A 14,392-nucleotide genomic window follows, 5' to 3' on the forward strand; every position below is an offset into this window, starting at 1 on the left:
ATATGTGTTCATGGCAGCTTTATTCATAATACCCTTATTTAAATAATTAAAAGCTGGAAACAATCCAAAATCCATCAACAGGTAATTGGATAAACAAATTGTGGTATATAATGGTACTTAGCAATAAAAAGGAATATGCAGGGACTGGCCCGGCGGCATGGTGATTAAGTTCACGTGCTCTGCTTCAGTGGCCCTGGGTTTGCAGGTTCGGATCCCGGGTGTGGACCTACACACCACTTATCAAGCCATGCTGCGGCAGTGTCCCATATACAAAATAGAGGAAGACTGGCACAGATGTTAGCTCAGTGACAACCTTCCTCACGAAAAAAAAGGAATATGCAACAACATGGGTAAATCTCAAAAATATTATGCTGAGCGAAAGAAACCAGACACAGAAGATACATACTATATAATTCCACTTACATGAAACTTGAGAAAAGATTAATCTGTAGTGGTAGAAAGTGGCTAAGCACTACCCTGGAGCTATGGGTGGTATTTGTGATTTACTGGAGTAATGCACAAGGAACTTTTTGAAATAATGAAAACGTTCCATATGTTGATTGTGGTAGTGGTTACACAGGTGTACAAATTTGTCAAAATTCATCAAAATGTACTCTTAGAATGAGCGTATCTTATTGTACGTAAATTATACTTCAATAAAGTTGATTTTTAAAAAGTTTTGAAGGAGTTCGTTCCTAAGTTTTTTGTAAAGGAATATTAAATGCTACTTTGCTAAAACATTTTTTAAAAGAGATCCTGATGGAGTTGAGCTCTGTATCACACCTTGGGAGATTGTTATAGGTTATACCTAGAAATGGAATTACTAGGTCACAAGATATGAGAATCTTCAACTTTGTCAAATATTGCCAAACTGCTCTCCCAAGTTGTTTCTATTTATTTTCTCTCCAAATCCCTTTAAAATAGTTTATACTCTGTCTTCACTTCCTCATATTCACCTCAGTCTATTACCACCATTTTTCTATTCTCTACCAGTCTACTGAAACTGCTTCTACCAAGGTCACCAAATACCTCTTCATTTCAAAATCCAACAGCCTCTTTTCAGTTTTAATCATTCTTGACCACTCAAGTCTCCCTCTGCTTTATTTAACAATAACTCCTTACAATGAGGAGCCAAAAAATAATTCGTGCTCCTCAAAACTTTTCTCAAATCATCTCTGATGAAAGAAAGTGAATTTGGCATAGCCCCAGTCAAAGACATGTCAAATATAAAATGTCATATTTTATCTTATCTTTTAAAAATGTGAATTTTGAATTCTATCCTATAATATGTTCCTGTTTAACTTTAAAATGTTTCTAACTAATTAACATCAAGATCAACCAATAGTATATAATGCATCACACTTATAATGTGACTTCATATAGCCAGTGCCAAAAGCCATATATCCCTTGGGATACAGATAACTCTAGTTTGAGAAACATAAACGACTTGCTCAAAATTGTGAAGCCTAGATTTCAACATCTGATTCCAAAGCCCATGTGCTTTCCCCTATATCAAGTCTTATTGGAACATAATTCTTTCCTCCAAGACTTGGGTTTTAACAATCACACAGGACTTGTGAGAAGTGGAAAAGTAGAACTGAGTCCTTCTTGAATGAAACTGGGACCCCACAAGGGCTGAACATTCAGTGAATGTTCAGCTTGCCTGAGCTCTGGAAGAACAAAAGAAAAGAAAGGAGGATAAGAGGAAAGGAGGGAAGAAAAGAGATAAGAAGAAGAGGAGGATACTTCTCTCAGGAAGGAGAAAATAGATTAGATAAGGAAAAAATTAGTATGCTATATTTGAAACATAATGAACAAGCATATATGTAGATATATGTAGACTCTCTATACCTCCAAAATAATGAATATATTTATTTTCACACATACAAATAATAATTACAAAGTCTCATTAATACTAGTACAGAAATGAAGTCTCAACAAACACCAAAGAATAACATACAGACCACATAATTGTTCAAAATGCAGTTAAAGTAGAAAGCATTTTTAAAAAAGATTTTTTATAATTTTATTTGTTTATTTATTTTCCCCCAAAGCCCCAGTAGATAGTTGTATGTCATAGCTGCACATCCTTCTAGTTGCTGTATGTGGGACGCGGCCTCAGCGTGGCCAGAGAAGCGGTGCGTCGGTGCACACCCGGGATCCGAACCCGGGCCGCCAGCAGCGGAGCGCGTGCACTTAACCGCTAAGCCATGGGGCCGGCCCTAAAAAAGATTTTTTAAATGCTTGAAATTTTAAAACACACTTATAAACATTTCTATGTCAAAGAAGAAACTGTAACATAAATTAGGAGGAATTTAAACTGAATGACAATAAAAACATACACATCAAAACATGTGATGTGTGACAAAGCAATGTGAACAATATGATTGAGAGAAACAACAAAACCAAAAGTTGGTCCTCTGAAAAGATTAACTACACACCAATAAACCTCTGACAAGATTGCTCAAGAAAGAATACAGGAACTTCTTCCTTGGCTATAACAGAATAACTGCCTCTGGACTAGCACTCCAGGCATAAAAACCATAAATTTGACAAAATACATTAGGCAACTATTTTCAGATATTAGACAACAGATAACGTAAGACTGATCCACAAGAAAAGGGGAACCGATGAAGTGATCCCCACATTTACCCTCATTTTTGCCTTAGAACAATTTCTCAAGCAGAGAACAGAGAGCTAGAACTGAAACCGAGGGGGCAGAGATTGACATCAGGTGCAGCTAAACTGCAGCTAAACTGGAATCTGCAGGGCAGGGTATCAGAAAGGAGGAAGCTAGGCAGGTGTGGGGGGCGGGGGAGGAGACTCCAAATGTCTATATGTGATGGTGCCACAAGTCCTTGGCTTAGGGCTAGGCTGCACATGTCAAGAGTGAGACTATCTGAGGCTTACCATGGAGCAGATTCTAGTCGGTTGAGATGACAAGAGATACTAGAGGTCGAACAACGCTAGGGGGCATTTACTTTCTGTTTCTTTTATAGAATTCACTATCTTTATGCTTGTATTATAGTTATCCGTGTGCTCGTCTTACTTTGGGGGAGATACTCTCTTTGAAAAAAGAAATATTATTAGCATCTTTATATATGCCAAAACATTGGATTATTATCCAAAACAAACACACAATGCAAATTTCCTGACTATATAAACAATACAGAAAATGAAAGAGCAAAGTAAAAAAAAAAATAATTACTGCCAAATCTTTCTCTGCATATTCTGTCAATTCACTTTTTTATATCTAAGAAATGAAAAACTACAGTGGCTATTCAGAAACAAATGACAAGTGGCTTAAAAATCAGTACAGGGGGCCGGCCCAGTGATGTAGTGGTTAAGTTCACGCACTCCACTTCGGTGGCCTGGGGTTCATAGGTTCAGATCCTGGGCACGGACATCCACACTGCTTATCACACCATGCTGTGGCAGGTGTCCCGCACATAAAGTAGAGGAAGATGGGCACGGATGTTAGCCCAGGGCCAATCTTTCTCAGCAAAAGGAGGAGGATTGGCAACAGATGTTAGATCAGGGCTAATCTTCCTCACCAAAAAAAAAAAAAAAAAAAATCAGTATAAATCTAAAGGAAATTTGAGCAAACAAATGAGTTAAAAATAAATATTCTATTTAGAAGTTGGTGGATAATTAGGAAAATGTTGGGGAACATGATTAGAAAAGTTCAATATTGTATGTTATTATCACATTGCGATATGGTGTTTAAGTTTAGGTGTTATAATAAAGAACTATATGTCCAGCAATAATTGTAAGAAAAATTATCATTTTTATTCCACAAATTAGGCCTTAAACAAAAACTGATCCTTCTAATTCAAAAATTTAACAGATACCTGTACTACGTATTCTTACTAAACCCACAATACATGTTCATTTTCTTTAAAGATAGAAACTTATACAGCTCTCAACACTCCCTCATGATAAAAATACTCAAAAAACTAAGAGTAGAAGGGAACTAACTTCCTCAATCTGACAAAGGACATCTATGAAAGACCTACACTTACTGTCATACTTAATAGTGAAAGACTGAGTGCCTTCTCCCTAAGATCAGGAAGAAGACAAGGACGTTCAGTCTATTTACTTGACATTGTACTGGATGTTCTAGAGAGGGCACTTGGGCAAGAAAATTAGATAAAAGACATGCAGATTGGAAAGGAAGAAGTAAAACTACCTCTATTTGCAGATGACATGATCTTAAATACAGAAAATCCTAAGGAATCCACACACATACACAAAAATCTATTAGAGATAATAAACAAGTTCAGAAAGGTTACAGTATACAAGATCAATGTACAAAAATCAATTTTGTATCTACATATTTGCAATGTACAACCTGAAAACGAAATTAAAAAGCAATTCCATTTACTATAGCATCAAAAAGAATAAAATACTTAGGAATAAATTTAACAAAAGAAGTGTAAGACTTGTACACGGAAAACATTGTTAATAAAATATTAAAGACGACCTAAATAAATGGAAAGACATCTATGTTGATGGATTGCAAGTTTTAATATTGTTAGGATGACAATACTCCCAAACTGATCTGCAGATTCAATGCAATCCCTATGAAAATATGAACTGGACTTCTGTGAAGAAATTGTCGCGTTAAACCTAAAATTCATACGGAAATTCAAGTGACCCAGAATGGTGAAAACAATCCTTAGAAAGAAGCACAAACTCAGAGGACTCACATTTCTCAACTTCAAAACTAACTACAAAGCTAAAATAATTAAGACAGTGTAGTACGAGCATAAGAATAAGCATATAGATGAATGGAATAAAAGTGAGAATCCAGGGGCCGCCCCCGTGGCCTAGCAGTTAAGTGCGCATGCTCTGCTGCTGGCAGCCCAGGTTTGGATCCCTGGCGCGCACCGATGCACTGCTTGTCAGGCCACGCTGTGGCGGCGTCCCATATAAAGTGGAGGAAGATGGGCACAGATGTTAGCCCAGGGCCAGTCTTCCTCAGCAAAAAGAGGATTGGTATGGATGTTAGCTCAGGGCTGATCTCCCTCACAAAAAAAAAAAAAAAAAGAAAGAAAATTAAAATATCATTAAAAAAAAAAAAAGTAAGAATCCAGAAAAAAACCCCTCACATTTACAGTCGACTGATTTTCGACAAGGGTACCAAGACAGTTAAATGAGGTAAAGAATAGTCTTTTCAATAAATAATGCTAGGACAACTAGATATCCACATGTAAAAGAATGACGTTCAACCCTTCCTCATACCATACACAAAAATCGACTCAAAACAGATCATACAGCTAAATAAAAGAGCTAAAACTATAAAACTCTTAGAAAAAAACCATAGAGGTAATCTGTTTGACCCTGGATTTGGCCATGATTTCTTAGATATGACACCAAAAGCATACACAACAAAGGAGAAAATAGGTAAATTGGACTTTACCAAAATTTAAAAATTTTGTGCTTCCAAAGACACTACCAAGAAAGTGAAAAGATGACCCACAGAATGGGAAAAAACATTTGCAAATCAGAAAACTAATAAGGGTCTAGTATCCAGAATATATAAAGAATTCTTACAACTCAACATTAAAAAGACAAATGACACAATTAAAAATGGGCAAATGATCTGAATAGACATTTCTCCAAAGATTACAAATGGCCAACGAGCATATGAAAAGATGCTCCAAAATCATTAGTCATTAGGGAAATGTAAATCAAAATGACGAGATGACACTTCACACACACTAGGATGGCTCTAATAAAAAAGACAAGCCTTGGTGATGGTGTGGTGAAATGAGAATTCTTATACATTGCTGGTGGAAATGCAAAATGATGAAGCCACTTTGGAAAACAGTCTGCTAGCCCCTCAAAAAGTTAAACATAGAATTACTATATGATCTAGTAATTCCATTCCCATATGATATACTCAAGAGAAATGAAACATACATCCACAAAAAAAACTTGTACGTGAATGTTCATAGCTCATTATTCATATTAGCCAAAAAGTAAAACAACCCAAATATTCATCAACCAATGGATAAGTAAAATGTGGTATACCCATACAATGTAAAATTATTTGGCAATAAAAAGGAATAACTTACTGATACATACTACAACAGGGATGAACCTCAAAAACATTATACTAAGTGAAATAAAGGCCCCCAAATTTATCTTTTTGGACTATAATAACAACAAAAAATAAATGTTCCTATTACTTGCCTAGTAAGCAGAATTCTGGTTATACAGAACTTGTAATACTGATTTATAGCTACTTTGAACTCTTACCTTTGTGGCCACAAGAAACATGGTATAAACGAACATAAGATTATGCCTTGATATTGCCAGATGCTTGGTGTGCTGGAATGTGAAGATAACTGATCCCAGCAGGGTTACCTTGGCAGGGCTGAAAATAGAACACATTTTAAGTTAGCAAGTAATAAACATGATCTATCTCTATATACCTCAAAGATCACTCTGCAAAATATTAATTTAACAAGATATTAATAGACAAAAATGAGTTCTATGAATATACTTATAAAGTTTTAGAAGTGCTAAGTTATATAAAGTTAAATATCTTTCTTTACAGCATAAAGTATCAGAGACTTTAGAATGTTCATATATATTGTGACTCTCCGATAAAGAGTACATTTCTATATGCAATATTTCTGAAATGTATGTGACCATATAATACTTTTTCACAAAGGATTTGGAAGTCCCATGTTCCACAGCATGATTTAGAAAAAGCAGATTAGTCCTGAGAAACTTTACAGTACTAAATAAGCTCCTTGGGTGGGGTGGGAGAAGGAAAAGAAAGCCCTGACTTGTAGCATTTTCCCATATCCATCACGTAAATACTCCCATCACAGCCAATCTCAGGCTGCTGTATGGAATGGAGAAGAGATACACAAAATCAGCTCTCATAAAACAGTATGAGCCAGCTCCAGCATATTACTTAGCTAACTCCAGCACAGAATATTAGCAATAGCTAGTATCTTAATAAATTAATGCTGAAATTTTAAAGTCTATAATAAGATATTAATCTACAAATAAGAAGTATTATTTTTATACTATATATTTGCCACATAATTAAAGTATATCTCAGTAACAGATCATTATCTAGCTCTTTATGCTTACAACTAGAAAAAAAAAATGATAAAGTCTTAGAATGCCACATTGCAAAATATGACAAAATCTAAAAGCCCAGATAAGCCATTTTATGAAAATTAAGTTATTTATTTAATTATTGCAAGGTAAGGATTGAGTTCAAAACAGAGTTAGTTTTGGGCAACGGGGTTTGGACCTCACTTAACAATAAGATTGGGCAATATTCATGTTTTGGAACAGCGGTATCTAAACTTTTTGACTGCACATCCTTATTGGTAAAAAAGACACTCCCTAATATGTGTTTATCAATTAGTTTATAAATTATATACATGCACAACTGTATTATAAAATGTACACCAAATTGACATTTTAAAAGGATGAGATAAAAAAACAAATGTATTAGGTTTGTCTTAATGTCATTTTGCTACTCTTTGTTTCTAATAGAGTTTGGTTTCTGCACAATAGTGCCTCATCATGGGCATCTTCTTAGCATACTCATATTCCTTTTTGGATTGCATTTTCTTCAAACATAAATTCAGAAGCACTGAATCTGAGGAGCAAAGATTTTGTAGACAATAAATTGGAGCAGGGCATTTCTAGTTTCCTGTGAAACTAGAAAATAAGTTTATGTGCTTCCAAAATGCAACAGTGGAATAGGCATAGGATAACAGTTGCAGACATTCCCATTCCAAACAGGAGAAATGGAAGGAAGTAAGGGGTCACTGATCCTATGCAATTTCAAAATCCAGCAGGGCAAATTCCATTAGGTTTCAAGACCTGGGAATAATCCTCTGTGGCTTCAGGCTCCATCCTCTGAGTCTGCAGCTCCAATAACTGCACTCACGGCTCTGGCCTTTGCACCTGCGACTCCAGCCTGTGGGCCCGGCCTCAGGCCACTAGGCCCGTGGCTCCCAGCTGAAAGTCATTCTTCCTTTTCCTTGAAAGGTAGTTACTCGTTTGCAGTGGAGCAGTTCTATCAGCCTGTTTCCTGCCTATAGAATTTTGGGAGTCTGACAGCCTTCTTTTATTTCATCTTGTCTCTGTCCCTTTCAGTCCAAGCCAGTAGTGTTTCTGCTGATATAACATTTTCAAAAACCTTGTGGGCCTCCTGTGTATGACACAGGGATCCATGCCATTAGTCAATATGGTTCTCCACATATCTTCCCGGTATAATCTCATCTCTATTCCTGGCGTCTGCTGTGATTGCTGAATGGATCCATGAGTCATACACCTAATCTGTTTAACACTAGCAAAAGTTGCCCAGCCACACCCTTGACCTTCTCTCCATAGCAGGTTTTCCTAAAAATGAATCTCCTAATTTTATCATCTTTTGCAATCTAGATAAGCTGAGAATTTCCCAAATCAAGTCTTTGTTTCTTTGCTTAGCAGTTATTTGCTAAATTCAACTCTTGCCTCTCACACTTTACTATAAGCAACAAGAAACCAGTCCAGATCCTCAACACTTTGCTCCAAAATCTCCTCAGCTAAAAATCCAAGTTTATTGCTTACAAGTTATGCTTTCCACATAACTGTAGCACACAATTCAGCTAAGTTTTCTGCCACTATATATCACCTCTTCTCCAGTTTCCAATATCATGTTTCTCATTTCCTTCTGAGCACTCACCAGAACCTTTAATGTTCATATTTCTACCAATATTCTGTTTATCATAATATACATATTCTCTAAGACCATACAGGCTTTCTCTACTATGCAGAAGTATTTGGTAATAAGTAAATGAAAACTTACATATATACACACATACACAAACTATCATAATGTACCAATGATCTATCTTGCCTGACCAATTGTTGATCATTCATTCATTCATCTAATATGTATCAGGTGTCTAATATATGGTAGGTGCTTGGGATACAAGAGCAATCAAAAAAGACAATAATCCTTATCCTTGGCATCTTGTATTCTTTGAAGGGTGGGGCAAAGCCAAGAGGAGAAGAAAATAAACCTAATGAATAAGTAAATTATAGAATACGATAAATGCTGTGGGGGAAAAAAAGAAAAATAGAGGGAAGTGTTGCAATTTTAAGCAGAGTAGTCCTCATTAACAAGGTAAGCTTTGAGAAAATACTTTGAGCAAAGGATGTAAGGCAGTTGCCACCTGAGGAAAAAGATTCTAGGCAGAGAGAAAAGCTACTGTTAAACCAGACCACACCGGGCTTGTTCAAAGATAGCAGTGAGCAAGGGAGAGAATAGTAAGAGATGAAGTCATAGCAAATAGGGTGTGACGGAGAGGCAGATCTTGGAGGGTCTTATAGACCATCTCGGGGAGTTACTGCAAGGTTTTAAACAGAGGAGAAACACAATTTGAGTTTGGTTATAAAAGCCCCAAGAAATGTTTTATGGAATATACATTTCAAGGTATACACTCAAAATGAGAAAAATTTTCCTTGAATATCACTAATGCTTTATTTATAACTTATTATCAGTCAAAGCCTTCTGTGTTCTATTTCTAAACTACCTCATTCAAGCTTTAAGGCATACTTTCCAAGTTAAATATCCTGGAATTTGTTAGTTCACACAAACATATACTTCACCATTCATACTGCTTCTCAACCTTCATTTTTAATCCATTCTAATAAACTTATTTTCACGTAAGGTCTTTCCTCACCTTGCTTATGGCCACTGTTCTCTAAGTCCTTTCCTTCTTTAATTGTGGAAATCGTAACTCTATTTCTCTATTTCATTTTCAGGTGCATCAGGGATACATTTGTGACTTATTTAAGATTGAGTCAGTGTCTTTAAAGAACATCTAATGATCAGATTCTCTTAAATGGATGCAAAAGGTAGTCTGCATTGTACAAGTACACAGTGAGTTATTTCCTCTAAACTTTTTCTTATTTTTATATGTAATTAAGCTCAACTCTCATTTTTGAAGCAACTAACAGGGCTTTATAATAATGTATTGATTTGTTCCCATAAGCTTGACATTTTACCACCAGAGCTATGTATAATTTGAAATCTGCGTGATGTAGTCATTAAGAAAAATTTCAAGAGCCTATAACTACTTCATTTCCATCCAGAGCAGTCTGTTCCTATGTAGTTCTCTCTCCGTAAATACACTCTTCCCACAATTCTACGACAATCCAGAAGTTTTCGTTTGGTTTTATTTTCTAAGAGAAGAAACCCAAAGAGAAAGAAGTCAATATTTATTTGAAAAACTACATTTGAGAGAGGACACTTTTTGAAAGAATAAGTTTCCTGGTTCTCTTCCCATTGTCATTACTATTTATTTTTCCAGCTATATTTCATTCACACTTGAGTCCCCAAAATGTTCTTAAAAAGAAATTTGGTAAGATCTCGGGATAAAAAGCTTGGATCTCAGTATAGTTTATACCAACTCACTAGGACATCTTCAGCCACTGATCAGCTTCTGGTTTCCAACTTCCTTTTACCAACTGCTCAAAACTCGTGATAACGCTACCACCTGCACCTAAAAATAAGATAATAAAACAAGAATATTTATTCAAATTTTCTAGAGAAAATATTTTAAACGAAGCCAAAATTCTATCTCCTGACTTAAAATGTCAAAGAAGATCCCCAAAATGTAACTCTTGGGAAGAAGAAAAAAGTTGCCTCATACATTTACGATACTGAAACAATTGCAATTCTTCCCTTTCACCAGCATGGCAACTGTCTATTATACCTTAATTAAGGTTAAAATTGGAACCTCAGGCACAGAGATGTGGCTAGACGTTTCATAGCCAAAAAATAAAATCCTCTATTTTATCATTTCCTTCCCTGGTATTAGTTTTAGGTGCAGTATACTATAACAAGAGATTAGAGAAATTTGTTCAATTTACATACAAAAGAACATACAAAAGAACTCAACAATAAACGTAAGTGATAGAGAGTGAACATGAACCCATAATCAATCATATTTATTATTTCTAGTTATTCAGGATGACAAAAACACAGAAGAAAACAGAGCAATGTTTTTTTATTTATATACACCACATAATTTCTTATGTAAACTTGTTTTATCTATAGTGGCACTACACCTCAATAAACAATGAAACCCTCTGGTTCTAGGGCTGCTGATCAAGCCAATCGTAAAAATTTTATATTATAAGACAGTCAGGCTCAAAATAATGGCTGATGACTAATACTAATGAAAAGTGCTAGTTGTTTCTTCTTTGTTTTTTTTTGTTAAATTAATCTTTTTTGTTTTGAGGAAGATTGGCCCTGAGCTAACATCTGTTGCCAATCTTCCTCCTTTTTTCCTTTTTTCTCTCTAAAGCCCCAGGAGATAGACGTATGTCATAGTTGTACATCTATGTTGCTCTATGTGGGATGCCGCATCAGCATGGTTGATGAGCGGTGTGTAGGTCCATGCCCAGGATCCGAACCAGCAAACTTAACCACTACACCACCGGGCCGGCCCCTGAAAAGTGCTAGTTTTGAATTAACTTTACCAGCCAACAGAAACAAGGCTTCCATTTTCCAAAAAGACTCTATCATTAAAGTATGCAGTCTCCAGTAATGTAATTAGAGAATTGTTTGGTAGTCGCAGTACACCAGTAACAGAATATTTATGAATATATATTGTTCACATTACCTCGGGCCCATCCAACAGCTATCATGACTATCCAGCCATTTTTGTAATAGCTATCAGCATGTGTGACTCCACCTACTATTTTCCAAGTTCTGGTCACTTCCTTCATTCCAGCAGCCAAGAGTTCAACAGGTAGGAAAGAATAGCCCTGGGAAACTAGGTCATATGGGCAAAAAAATATAATATACCTGAAATTAAAATTTAAATATTTTAATATAAAAATGAAATCAGAAAAACAAAAATAAAAATCCAGCATATCAGCAATCACAATTTGGCAAACACAACAAATGGAATTATCCATATAAATATGAAATTTGACTTCAAGAAGACTACAGATTGGGTCAATTTTTTTAAATCTTGTGAAGCACATAAAAGTCATGATCAAAGGCGAATGTAAATTTTGAACTTCTGAACACTCTATATATGCAAAAAGTATTTACTGAGTTCCTAATTTGTGCCTATACTGTTCTAAAAGCTAAGTGCTGAACCCACTAACAAAATAAAGCAAAATATATAATCACTTCCAAGGTAGGGACGTCTCTAGCTAGAGTGTCTTTGTCCTCTGGGAAAAGGAATTAGAAAAGGGCCCTTGATAGCTGAGCAAGAGCTGCATTTCAACCCCACTTACATCTTCATCTGTGCCCCTTTGTGCAGCACATAAACTGCAACCTATACAAAGGTCATAGCTCTCAAGGAGACAGATTGTGTTAAGGAAAAACATATTTTCATACAGCTGAAAGAATATGAAGCTTGTTTTTCAATTTAGTTGAGTAAGCTTAAGTTTTACCCAATTAAATTGTGATATTAGTTTAATAATAATTCACTCCTCAGCTGAATTATTTTTTGAAGCCTCATTTGTTCTAAGCATCTGTTCAAAGAGTTTAACAGTAGTGTTAATTGGAAAATACACTACTTTTTCTTCCCCATTCCTAAAATACTCTCTGGCAGACAATTTTGTGCTTAAAGCAGAATATATTTTCTTCCTAATGGAAGTGATATGGAATACACTGCATGAAAGAAATATTACATCTCTTCTAAAAGAAGTTGTTAATCTTATTGCAATTCATGATTCATAAAGTCAGAACTCCCAAAAGTATTCATGGAATACGAAATCTATTTGCCAAAATAGCGCTTCAGAGACCCAATACAAGCTGCAATGGTTTGTTTAGCCTGAAGCACTCTTTCTTCTTCATCTCCACTTACCAATTCCCTCCTATTCTTCAAGGTCCCACTCAAATACTACCATATACATTGACTTTGGGAGTTTTGTTTTAGTCAATATTCTCAGTTCACACTGAATTCTGATGGCTCTGTGCAACTAAAACAATTGGTTCTTATGCCCCAACATAGCTCTTTATACATTTTTCTTTATAATATATAAAGGCTGCAATGCTCATAATAAATTTTAATAGTCCTTAGATGGTAGGAACCATTCATCTTGTTACCCCTTCACCTAAAACTCAGCATGATGAGAAGTAGCCCTGAATTAAATGATTTATTAGCAGTTAATCTGGAGGCAAATTGCAAAATATACCAAATCAAAGAATCAGTTGATGGGGCCAGCCCGGTGGTGCAAGCGGTGAAGTGCGCACACTCCGCTGCAGCGGCCCGGGGTTCGCCAGTTCGGATCCCGGCGCACACTGACGCACCACTTGGCAAGCCATGCTGTGGCAGCATCCCATATAAAGTGGAGGAAGATGGGCATGGATGTTAGCCCAGGGCCAGTCTTCCTCAGCAAAAAAAAGAGGAGGATTGGCAGATGTTAGCACAGGGCTGATCTTCCTCACACACACACAAAAAAAGAATCAGTTGATAATTAAAGAGTTCGAGAGAAAAAATAAATTATCTGAGGGGCCAGCCCGGTGGCGTAGTGGTTAAGTTTGCATGCTCCGCTTTGGCAGACCGGGGGTCACAGGTTCGGATCCTGGGTGTGGACTGTCACATAGCTTGTCAAGCCATGCTGTGGTGGCATCCCATATAAAGTAGAGGAAGATGGGCACAGACGTTAGCCCAGGGCCAATCTTCCTCAGCAAAAAAGAGGAGGATTGGCAACAGATGTTAGCTCAAGGCTAATCTTCCTCAAAAAAAAAGAAATAAATAATAAATAAGTAATCTGAGAGTAGTAAAAAGCTTTTTGAAAACGACTGGTATGATTTAAAAATTTTACATGTTCACATAATATTTTGAAAACCTCTATACGCTTCTCTCTTTAAATATACACCAAATTTCCAGGAAGTCAATTAGGTATTGGGGAAAAAAAGAGTTACACTTAAATAAGTAATTTTAAAATGTATTTTAAATAAAATAAAAACATTTCAGTATCCACTGGAGATTAGATTAAAAAAGGAAGATTTGGTTTCACTCGAGCAGTAATGAATGCTCAAAAGCAAAAATACTCAAAGAAACAACAAAAACAAAAACAAATGATCCCATTTTCATTCTCTACACCGAGACTATCTTCAACATGAGTTAAAAACTTATACCAGTACAAGAGCAATCTTAGACTTTTTATATTCAACTATGTGACATTACGGCATACAGTGTAAAGTTTGTAATTATTGCTATTTTTCAATAATTAAGTCTTTATTCTATTAAATCAGAAATTTTTTTTTTTTTTTTAACGCAGGAAGCCTGGCTCCATATCCACTTTTTTTTTTTATGCTACTTTCTGTAGTGTTATTTTTTTTTTTTTAGATTTTATTTATTTATTTTTTCCCCCCAAAGCCCCCGTAGACAGT

General features: G+C 35.8%; 1 protein-coding gene across 2 annotated transcripts in view; it reads right to left on the reverse strand.

The window, feature by feature from the left end:
* TMEM38B (transmembrane protein 38B) overlaps window positions 1–14,392 on the reverse strand; it is a 56,163-nt gene that overhangs the window by 18,087 nt on the left and 23,684 nt on the right. Inside the window, exons 3-6 of one of the 2 annotated variants that reach the window (XM_087419352.1) lie at window positions 11,658–11,842; window positions 10,445–10,532; window positions 6,265–6,382; window positions 2,014–2,222 (exon numbers count right to left, since the gene is read on the reverse strand). In XM_087419352.1, coding sequence (XP_087275478.1) covers window positions 2,019–2,222; window positions 6,265–6,382; window positions 10,445–10,532; window positions 11,658–11,842 — 595 coding nt within the window. In that variant the 3' untranslated portion in view covers window positions 2,014–2,018. Of the gene's footprint in view, window positions 1–2,013; window positions 2,223–6,264; window positions 6,383–10,444; window positions 10,533–11,657; window positions 11,843–14,392 lie in introns of those variants that run through there. The other variant, XM_004423296.2, reaches the window with a different exon arrangement.

This window comes from Ceratotherium simum, chromosome 29, assembly GCF_057802395.1.
Source record: "Ceratotherium simum simum isolate JZ-2026a chromosome 29, ASM5780239v1, whole genome shotgun sequence".
NCBI classification, from domain to species: Eukaryota; Metazoa; Chordata; class Mammalia; order Perissodactyla; family Rhinocerotidae; genus Ceratotherium; species Ceratotherium simum.